Source organism: Sitophilus oryzae, unplaced genomic scaffold, assembly GCF_002938485.1.
Source record: "Sitophilus oryzae breed Bouriz unplaced genomic scaffold, Soryzae_2.0 scaffold_1620_pilon_pilon, whole genome shotgun sequence".
Classification (NCBI taxonomy): domain Eukaryota; kingdom Metazoa; phylum Arthropoda; class Insecta; order Coleoptera; family Curculionidae; genus Sitophilus; species Sitophilus oryzae.
Window position 1 is genome coordinate 5347502 of NW_022146304.1, and position 12292 is coordinate 5359793.

At 32.6% G+C, this 12292-nt stretch overlaps 1 protein-coding gene across 3 annotated transcripts in view; it reads right to left on the reverse strand.

The window, feature by feature from the left end:
* LOC115880239 (cerebellar degeneration-related protein 2-like) overlaps window positions 1–12292 on the reverse strand; it is a 368754-nt gene that overhangs the window by 28616 nt on the left and 327846 nt on the right. For all 3 annotated transcript variants that reach the window (XM_030897408.1, XM_030897407.1, XM_030897406.1), the window contains one exon: window positions 1588–1700. In XM_030897408.1, the coding sequence (XP_030753268.1) occupies window positions 1588–1700 (113 nt within the window). The remainder of the gene's footprint in view (window positions 1–1587; window positions 1701–12292) is intronic.

Here is a 12292-nt window from a genome sequence, read left to right on the forward strand (position 1 = left end):
CATTTTTCTGTTGCGCTTTTTTTGCATCTGAGTGTAGCTCTCAATGGAGTATTTTGTTGCAATGACGAAATTACCAAATTATTAATACAAAATCGTTATACGTGTTATACGATACTTTCATTGATAAATTAACCATTACTTCGAGCAGCACCTTCCTTAATATTTCCGCTAAAAAAAGTGTAGAAAATTTTAATCTACCTGCCGTAGGTGTGGTGGCAAAATTTATATAAACGAACGGCATTCTTGTTGAAATTTATCGGCGATAAACTTTATAAATTTATTGATATTAACATATAATGCATATTCATGAGCTTGAAATTGAATTGTGGTTTCTAGAGACTTGTCCCTTATACAGTTGCTATAAGCTGCATAGATACTACACGCATGTATGGTAGGTATTTTGCAAAGTTTGAATGTGCGGGTAATATACAGGGTGGTCCGAACTGTATTCCGGAAACTTCGGCAGTATATTCAACAGATTAAAATAAGTAAAAAAGTTCGTATAAATGTATGTCTTAAAATGCTTAGTTACAGGGTGTAGAAGTTTCATTTCTATTTCGATTTTTTCCAAATAATTTGTGAAGTAACGTCAATATTTGGATGAAAATTGGTATCTGGGAGTTTTGTGACACGAGACATTTGATTTTGATGTCAAAATTACTCCTAATAGTAGGGGGCGCCACCTACATGTGTTTTAACTGTTTTGAAGAGTAATTACTTTTCGACCGTACCTGTATAAAACCGCTGACTAAAAAAATATACATTTCCATGACTTTTTATGTAAAAAATGTCTCTTGGTAAAAATCGCTACGAGCAACCGTTCTCAAGATATTTAGAATAGAAATAGTTTTTAATGTCAATACATGTCATTATTGACAAAATAATAAGCACACGTTGAGTATAATTATTTGACTGAAATAATAAATTTTTATTTTTTTAAATTAATCAAGTTTTTCTGCGAAAAAATGATGATTAAACAATTTCTTTTGAACTTTTGACACAAAAAGATTTCAAATTTATGATTTCAGTCTAATAACTATTTAGTTAACATGTTTAATTTATGCCAATGATGACAGGTATTGATAATTTCGATTCCAAATATCTCGAGAACCATTAATCGTAGCGATTTTTACCAAGAAACCTTTTTTATGTAAAAAAAGTCGTAAATGTATATTTTTTACTCAGTAGTTTTATACAGGTACCGACGAGAAAAGTTATTACTCTTCAAAACAGTTAAAACACATTTAATTGGCGCCACCTACAAATGGGAGTTATATTGACATCAAAATCAAATTTTTCATGTTAAGAAACACCCATCTACCAATTTTCATCTAAATATTGAAAAATCGAAATAAAAATGAAACTTCTACACATTTTAAGACATACATTTATACGAACTTTTTTACTTATTTTTATCTGCAGAATATGCTGCCGAAGTTTCCGGAATACAGTTCGGACCATCCTGTATAGTCAGATTATTTTCTAAGCTAGGGAATTATAGCAAACGTTTATAGATAATAGAGAACGTTTAGTAATTATAGCAAAGTTTACAGACAATATAAATAGCTTTTAAAATACGATACTTACTTCTATTTCTAGTTTTTGATCTTCAATTGTCGTCTGTTTTTCCTTCAGGAATGCTTCAAGTTCTTTGTTTCTATCTAATAGTGTTTTGCCCAGTTCTGCTGCTAGGTGTAGATCTGTAACAATAAAGGTGTTATTAGATACAAATAGTATTATTTATTGATTAGGCTGCTTAAATTGTTTTATGGGAAATATGTTTGTATAAGAAATAAATAAAAATATAGTAATATCAATTGTGTGTTATTTTTCTAGAGGCTATTGATTCTTTCATTATAATTTTTGCAATATTAAAGTCTACTTTATGACCTGTGTCCCATGAATGTTGAAAAATTTCAGATTTACAAAAATCTGCATTTTGTAAATGTAGAATGAATGTAGAATGTTTAGGAGGGGAGTTAGTCACCGCGACCTTACAGATCTATTGTGTTTTCCCCTTTCTTAAGTTATAACGAGTTATAACTCATCATACAGTCTCAAGGCTTTAACAAAAGCCAGTATCTAAGATGGCTCCACAGAGGCCAGCTCTCCATCCTTGACATCAGCCGTACCAAAGTTCATGGCACGAATGGTCGTCGTCTCGGCGCACTCAGTGATGAGGTGTTCTGGTGTTTCGCCAAATTCCCCACAGAATCTGCATTCGCCGTTGTTTCTCAGCTTCAGCCTACTGAGGTGTTCGTTGAGGAGACAGTGTCCTGTTAGAAACCCCGTGACAATCCAAAGATTGTTTTTACTTAAATCAAGGAAAACCTTTGATTTTTCTCGGTCGTAGTTTCTGAGAAACTTTTTGCGAGTGTCTTGGAGGATACACATTCCAAGTTGCGGTTGGAGTCTTCCAGATTCTTCAGTTCCGCTTTCAGTTGGTTTCCGCTGGGAAAACAGAACGGTTCTGGTCCAGTTAGTGGAGTGTTCGCTCCTTTCCTAGCTAGATCATTTGCTTTTTCATTGCCTTCTGTCTCTTGGTGAGCAGGCACCCAGAGTAGGAGGACTTTATTTTCTTTGCCTAACTTGTTGAGCTTCTCTAGGCATTCTTTGACCAACTTCGAATTGATGGTTACTGAGTTGATGTTACTGCTTGACTATCGGATAGGATGGCAATTTCCTGTTTTCGCGATAGTTCCTATCTAAGATAAATTGTACACATCTTTCGATAGCGTACATTTCTGCCTGAAGGATACTGGGGTAGGTGCCCATTGGTTCGGAGTATTTGGTTTTCGGCCCAAATACTCCTATATATCCCTATCCCTGCTTTGGTTTTGGAAGCATCAGTATACCACGTTATGGTATGGTCATTTATATGCTGAGTAAGCGTTTCTTCCTTCCAATCCTTTTTATTACTCAATACTACAGTGAGGTGTTTCTCAAAGTTGTAAATTCTTGGTATGTCATCCACTGGGAGTTGGAGAAGTATTTTGTAAATAGTTCTTATGTTCTTTAATAATTATATAGGTATAATGTATTCTACAGGGTGAGTCTTAAATAAGTGTAAATATTTTAGAGGTAGTATATTTCGACCCCAGAAACACGAAAAAAAAACTTATTTTAGCGAAAAAAAAATTGGATTCTTTTTTGTTTTTACTTAAAAAACATAATTTGTTGATAATATGACAACATATATACAGGGTGTCTCAGAAAAAAGTGCAAGTATTTTAAGGGGTAGTAGATCTCGATAAAAGAAACATATTTTCTCTTTATCGTTTTTCAAATAAGTCCAAAATAACGGAGATATTTTACTAAAATATTTTTTGCTAAAATTTTGAGAACCACTGGATCTTTTTTGGATTTTCTTTCTTGTAAATGTAATCTAATACCTATGTTGCCATATTATCAAGAAATTATGTTTTTTAACTAAAAACTAAAAAAAGATTCAAAAAATTTCGAATTTTCAATTTTTTTTTCGCGAAAAAAACTTCATAGGCGTGTTTCTGCGGTTGAACTATACTACCAGTTAAAATACTTGCACTTATTTCTGGGACACCCTGTATAGGTAGTAGATTAAATTTACAAAGTGAAAACCCAGAAAGGATCCAGTGGTTCTCAAAATTTAAGCAAATTTATTTTAAGCAAAATATTTTTTTTTGGAAATTTTTAAAGTAAAATAACTCGGTTATTTTGGATTTATTTGAAAAACGGTAAAGAGAAAATATGTTTCTTTTATCGAGATCTACCAGCCTTGAAAATCTTTGCACTTATTTAAGACTCACTCTGTATATTAAACCAATAGATAATATAATCTAAAAAAATAAAACAAAGTTTTGTTAAATAAAGTTATTACTTTTTATTAAAAAAAAATGATAAAAAAAGATTATATTCTTTTATATGAAATATGTTTCTACAAGAAATAAATAAAAATATATCTAATAAATTCAGCTGTCTGAGATATTTATCGAATTGTGTGTTTTATGTGCTTAATTAACTTGAAATATTATTAATAAACTGAGATTTGTCAACTTGTAATTGAACCCGCTACGAGAATGCATACCGAGCAAATGTATTTATTTAGGACAAATTAAATGAAACTTTCACATTAAGTTAAAACATCAATCATCATTTACAATTACATTAAATAAACAAAAATCTTATTTCGCACATTATTTCTACATAATAAGACATCTCACGTTTTTACAAATATGACATTTGTTTTTTGACAGTTCATAAAATGATAATCCGGACATGTCCGGCTGTAGTAACAATTAAAATAACATATTTTGTCCACCCAGATTAGTCCTGCTTTCCTAACATTGAATACTTTAGATTCAGTCAAAGGATTTAGCACGTACAATATAGTGTAAATAGAAAAAAATTTAGATTGGCACAAACGCAGCCATATTTCAATTTAGACTACAAAAGAATAGTAAGCTGCCATTGCAGCTTCTTTATCTACATTCTCCAAGATAATCTACAAAGCTATGTGTCAATACCTCCATTTTAACACCCTCAACATGTGCTTTTCAATCTAGTTTGTTGTCAGTGATAACATCAAGCAGAGAAATATAGAAATATTCATAGATATGGTCATTTTTATAATATAAGAGCATTCTCCACTCTGTTACCAAAAGCTACACACTGCGTTTTAGATGTATTCATCGATATACCCAGTGACAAAAAATATTCCACTAATATATAGCAATTTTTTTTAATTTTAACGCTCATTAATCCTGAATTCACTGCATCATAGTTTAAGACTGCACTTAAACCAAATCCTCTTCAACAAGAAATATCTTCCGCGTCCAAAATTTGCATAGACTTCTGTGTTTGGCGATTTCTAACCTCTCGAAATTAAGATGGCACAAGGGAAAGTACATTTTAATATTAAAAATACTAATAAATAGTGAGATAGATAGATATAATATTAATTTATTTGTTTCAATTAAACAAAAGTTACAAGAGCCCGCAAGCATGGAACATTGTGAAAATGGCAAAAAACAAAACTTAAGACTTAATATAAAATACAAATAAATATACTTAAATAAGGAAGACAAACGAGAACAATACTTGACAACAAAAAGTATAAAATATATGATTCGAAAATTATAGTACAGTTCAAAATAAATAGTCTTTCTAATCGCACTATATGAGTAGCAGGAATTAAGTCAAAAGTCCACACTACATTTGCTACATTTACTACAAACAAAAAACATGCTCACTAAAAAGTGAGACATGCGAATCGAAACAAAAATTCGTGAAACTATCGTATGCCTTTTTGGTTAAATAATTCTTTTAGTATAGTTCTTATCTTTCCATGAGACATGACCTGCAAATCATCGGGGAAACTATTATAGTTATTAATGATACAAGTTCGATACGAACATTATAATGAAACGCGTGTAACATTAAGCCACGAGGCGTTAGCCGAGTGGCTTAGTTACACAAGTTTCATTAAAAAGTTCGTATCGAACGTGTATCATTCAAAATTTAATCTACGACGCGACACGAGGGACGATCCAAAGAGATTTGATTTAATTTAAAATATCAGAGATATCCTCATAAAAATTAAAATTCAAAATTATCAGGTGCCCATATTAGTCGACGCCATGGTAACCGTGCTTGTTGATTAATATTATAATATTAATATGGGTGATTCTGATTCTGAAAGTGTCCCTTCGGATATTGAAGGCATTGCGCAAAACGTTGTCGATTCCCTACTTCCCGAAAAATCAAGACAAACGTACCAGCAAGCCTATGTAAAACTTGAAGATTGGTGTAAAGGGAAAGGAATCAAGAATAGTAATAACGAAACGGTTCTCCTGGCATATTTTGAACATCTTTCAAAACACAGGAAGGCTTCATCACTTTGGGTATATTATTCCATGCTACGTTCAGTAATATCAGTGAAGAAAAATACATATATTAGTAAGTACGTCCATTTAATTGCATTTCTTAAAAGAAAATCGGAAGGATTTCGGTCAAAAAAATCGAGAATTTTAAGAAAAGAAGACATAACTCGTTTTTTGTTGGAAGCCGATGATAAAACTTATTTCCTGACAAAAGTTTCATTGATTGTGGGACTTGCGGGAGTCTGCCGGCGTATCGAGTTGACAAATCTGCAGCTGCAAAATGTTAAAGATGAAGGATAATGCATTCATGTCATTATTCCATTTACGAAAATAAAGATATCACGAGATTTTTTTATAACGAAAGGGAACGTTGAAGGAATAAATATGGTGGAAATGGTTCGAATATATAGCTATGCGGCCAAGCAACACAGCAGCATACCTCGATTTTTTGTGGGGTACAGAAATGGAAAATGTATTAAGCAACCCGTTGGCATTAATACTTTAGGAAAAATGCCGTATAAAATAGCATTGTTCCTAAGTCTTCCAAATCCACAACAATACACTGGACATTGTTTCCGTAGATCGTCTGCGTCGTTGCTTGCAGATTCAGGAGTGAAGTGTTTCTCAAAGTTGTAAATTCTTGGTATGTCATCCACTGGGAGTTGGAGAAAGTTGGAATTTTAGTTTTTTTTTATTTTATAATAGACATAAGAAGCGAACAAAACGCGTGTGCGAAAATCTAGTTTGAACCCAAGAAAGAACATGTTACCGAAGGCGACATTTTTCCGACATCCTGGCGGAACCCGTTTGGAATTCGTTAGAAACGGTCGTCAGCCGCGGGCCAATCAAATGCAAATCGATTAAACAAGTCCGTTGGTCCGTTTGGAAGAACGTCACTTGTTTGGTTTGCTCGAGGTTCTAGTCAAATTATTAGAACGATAAATTTAGTAATGGTCGTACCGTTAAACGTAACGGGCGCCGGACTCGGTCTCACATAATACAATCACGTTGCGTATGGACAATTGGCAAAAATTAAATCGGAAATATTTACGACTTATAATCATTACGATAGTATTAGGAGAGTAGTATAATAATCCAATACAATAATAATAAAATCCTACAGCCGGCGGCGGCAGTTCGTCAGCCGACTATTTTTAATAAGAAGTTTATATTTTTTTTTATTATTATAAAGTACATATGAAAGAAACTCAAATACATTCAAATCTACAATGCTCTTTTATCTAAAGACGAAATCATTCGATCAATTTGTACCACCAGTCATGACCTATCCCAAGCAGCATTTACACGACTTGCGACCATATGTTTACTAAACACAACGTTGGATTAGTTACAAAAAATAGTTAGCTCCCTACCTTAGGTATTAAAATAAATTTAAACGTTTTTATAACGTTGTGCCGACGTTGGACTAGTACTACAGCAAAGTAGAAGCTTCTGCGACGTCGAATAAACGTTGTCTTGTAACCTTTTTTGCTTAAGTGACTTTAGGTGATTCTGGACAACGTAGTTACAACTTTGGACAATATAGAGTTTTCCGACGTCAGCTTCCCGGACCTATTCCAACGTTATGCAAACGTCGTCTGTTTTACTAATTCCAGCGTTGTTTAGATTTCCTTATTCTTACGTTGGTAGGACGTCGAGTCACTACCTTTTTGCAACTGTATTGAACCATAACCTTAAATCTTTAAATTTTCACTTCACTGTTCTGTTCAGCGAGACAAGTTCAAGTGCTGTTTTTCTTTTTATAAAAAAAATAATTAGAAATGGGACATTATTAAGGTACTTTATAAAACTAAATTTAAATATACATCGACATATAGTTACCGATAGTTTATCCACTCCCTCGTTTATTTAGATTATAGAGGGCGGCACAAAAGAGACTCTAGGATGACTAAATTAGGCAATCTTGCGATTAGTACTTACCTGTTAAAGGCCGAACTGCGACTTTATTAGTCCAGTATGCGACTACTCGATGAACTACTCCATCTTAATCTCCCAAAAACCACAAAGTGAAAGCCGCCATGTTGTTAACTAAGAAAATATTTTGGTGATTTCTAAAATAGCAATTCCCTGCTTTTTGAATACATTAACTTGAAATATTTGACCTAAAAAACACGTGCGGAAACAATTTTTTTCACTGCGAATAAATTATTCGCATTTACTAAAAAAAATTCAAGAAAATTGAAAGATAGGACTACGGAAAACCACACAAATTTTCGGAAAATTTTTGACCACCTGCACATGCACAATCGTCATATTTCAAAGTAGAAACAATACATTTATCATCATCAAAGTTGTTTGCGTTTAATTTTTTTTGCCTTTGGGTAATAGTAAGCTACAGAGTCCCGGTTAAAGTGTTTCAATAATTATGATCTTCAAACATCCTCCTCCACACACTTAAATACTTCTGTTATTTTCCTTCACTGTCATCTGACATATGTCTCTAACTAAATCATAAAAAATAATATTTTTACTATAATTATCCCATTTAGGCTAAACGGCGACTTAGACGCCATATTAGTTTTGTATTTCTGTGAATTATGATTTTTTAAACAACGTTGCGGTTTGTACCAAATTAGGCTTCTAGCCAACGTCGGTATTCAACGTCGTTTCGACCCAAAAATCATTCTCCAAACTAGTGCAGACTAGGGTTGGCACGAGGTTGTGCCGACGTTGTGCCCCGACGTTTGGTCGCGTGACACAACGTTGTCCCGACGTCCAAATGCTGCTTGGGATGCATACGAAACCTAGGCAAGTTCGGTCTTCCGGTATACCTGTACCAGGACCGGTTCATTTTAAATATTCCGGTATAGGTATCGTCTTTTACAAGACCGGTATCTATTACCGGTCTATTTTATTTTTATCTTTCCGATATTCCGGCTCATCCGGTCTTCTGGTACAACCGGTCTTTCGGCCCATCCGGTCTTCCGGTCCAACCGGTCTTTCGGTCCAGCTGGTTTACCAGTTCAATATCGGTCCCACTGATCTAATTGTTGGAACCGGTATACCGGTTGTAAGACCGGTACTTCGTGGTACCGGATACCGGTACTGAAATCTTAGGACCGAACATCCCTAACGAAACCTGGACACTTAAAACCGACATTATAAGGAAACTTGCAGATATTGGAACGAAATATGCTGAAAATGACAAAAAAGACCGTAAAAAATAGAGTGGGTAAAGCAAAACACCCAGGTAATAAACGTCATTCGCAGAATCAAGTCTCTCAATGACAATGGGCAGGTCACCTGGCAAAAAGGACTGGCAATAGATGGACAACCTAATTATAGCATGATGCCAACGAGGAATTAAAAGACCTATAAGAAGACTAAACCTAAGTACAGGGTGTCCCACTAAGAATAGCTCTCGGCTGTATCTCGGAAAGTATTAGCCGTAGCGGCTGCGGAAAAAATATTTATAACTAAAGAGGCTATGGGAAATTGCTGGAAATTATTTTCAAGTTTGTAGAACGACCGCTAGGGGGCGCAACTGCAACAAAAAATAAGAAAATTGAGTTTTTACACAATTTTGCCTAGATAAATACTATGTAAGCAAGAGCTTCATAATCTTCAGTAGATTTTGAATATTTTTTGTTAGAGCCATTTTCCCCTATCTACCAAAATAAAGTGGTGGGGGAAGGTTAGATCTGTTTTTATTTGAATATTAATAACTCTGGACTGGATGACCGGAATCCAACGAGCGAAGGCTCGTTTAAAAGAGCGTTTCTTACTCTATATTGTACCATATACATTGCTTGGAAACTTATATGGTGAAATTTTGATAAAATAATTTAGTACTCACTAAAAAACATTATGTCATGATGTGGAAAATAATTTTTAGAGTTACTAGTTTATTTGGTTGCCTGTGATATGCATATACAGAGTGTTCCTAATTAATCTAAAAAATAAAAAAAATCAGAAAACGGCTTAAGGCGGGCTCTTAATAAGTATATTTATTTTTTTCGGCAACCGTTTTGATGAACAAGAAAAACTCAAAAGATCAATTTTGTTGAAAAAGGATGGCAGTCAAGAAAAAATATATTTTCTTTAAGTAGTGTACCATTTTTTTAAAGCAAAATATCGATTTTTTTTAAATTTTTGACACCCTGTAGATCAGAAAGGAAGTACTTTAGACCCAATGGTTATATAAAAATTGTTTTAAGAACACATGAGGAATCACACCACAATTTTTTAGACTAATTAGAAAACACCCTGTATATTGTCAACTTGACAGTGATTGTTGATAAATCAAAAAATACCTTTTAAAAGCTCGCTTTTAAAATACCTTGAAAAAAGCCCGATTTTCGCAGGAAAAATTTTGGTTTTTATTGAATTTGGGCCTGCGCCTGCAAATACCGGTATGTTTTTTAATAGTCTATCTATCTAAATTTTAAATATCATAGTCAGAAATAGATTTATTATTTATTAACTGTAAAAATGGTATACTTATAAGTTTTATCAAATATTGTGATTTACTTTCTACCTTGTAGTCATAATTTATATTTAAAAACTAATATAAGTAATATATATATATATATATATATATATATATATATATATATATATATATATATATATATATATATATATATATTATATAATATATATATATATATATATATATATATATATATATATATATATATATATATATATATATATATATATTATATATATAAGTTACTCTGATATACTAATATATCAGTGTAACTTTAAAACTAATCCTTTCAAATCCTTTGAAATCAGATATAAACATAAAAAATATTTACAGCAGAAAAGGCGAAGGCGCTGGGTTAAACGTAGTCTCTACTAAGAACACGGAGGGGCGCTTTGACCCAAAATTTTACTATTAAGTTTCATATCTATCTTAATAGAAGATTATTTTCTTTTATCTATGACCATATAAACAATAATAATAAGCTTTTGAACGTAGACGCTAGGGGGCGTTGTATTACAATTTAACAAAAATTGCGCGTTTTTTCAAAAAAATTAACCACAATAGTATATTCAATTTTAGCTGATAGTAAAGAGTAGTAAAAGCTTAAAAAGTCAGCGAAAACCGCAACTTGATATCTTCTTTCAAACCGAAGATATTAGCAAAATTATAATAAATACGAGAAAATAAGCCCTTAATTACGTTATTTTTACAACACGGTATCAGTAGCCCTCTTGATTATGCCCATTCTAACCTAAAAATAAGATAGAAACAGTTAGTTTATTTTAAAATCGACGATATACCAGAATATCATAATATCAGATGTATTAATATCTAATAATTAAGATATTAATAATAGTGAACAAGAAACGATGATTCAGTGAAGTCATGGTACGCTTTGGAAGGATTGCTGACGTAATATTATAAACGCCAAATTGTTATTAGATCCAATATTTTGATAGTCTTCGCAGCGTTTTTATCTTTTGATTGCTTTTTTCAAAATGCCAGCAACTTCAAATAATAAAGGCATTTTGAAAAGCATTTAAATAAAAAACTTTATAAAATCTAAAATGATCATAACAGGCGTTATACTATTACGCAGCGCAACTTTTCAAAAGCCATGACTTCGCTGAATCATCGTTCTTATCTGGTGATAGACTGATATCGGCTGTTATGTGCAACGTTTCGTCGATTTTAAAAATAAACAACTTTGTTCATCTTATTTTGTTAGAAATGAACTCAGGGCTGTAAAAATAAAGATGATAAGAGCTTGACCTATTGTTATTAGCAATTTTAATATCTCGGTTTGGTATGGGTTTTGTGACTTTAAGCTTTACTACTCTTACTATCGATTAAATAACACATATTATCGTATTTAATTTTTTGAAAAACGCTGCTATATTAAATTGTAAGCACCCTAGCGTTTACGTTCAAAACAACAATATTATTATTTATGGTATAATATAAGTAAGAAACGCTCTTTTAAACGAGCCCTCGTTTGTTGGATTCTGATCATCCAGTCAGGTTATTAACGTTAAATAAAAATGAGATCTAACCTTCCCCCACCACTTTATTTTAGCAGATAGGGGAAAATGGTTCTAACAAAAAAAAATCCAAAATTTACTGAAGATTATGAAGCTATTATTTATAGTACCCATTATCTAGACAAAATTCTGTAAAAAAATTATTTTCTTATTTTCCATAGCAGTTGCGCCACCTAGCGGCCGTTTTACAAACTTGAAAATAATTTCCAGCAATTTCTCATAGCCCCTTTGGTTATAAATATTTTTTCCGTAAACCCTACGGCTAATACTTTCCGAGATACAGCCGAGAGCTATTCTTAGTGGGACACCCGGTACTATTATTATTTAACCAGTTAAATTCACAAATAACGGCAAATATTTTTAAATTATCCATACTTTAAATAATTTTAAAATGAAATTGTTTATTTCTATTCTAGTTCAAGTTCAAAATCTCCCTTGTT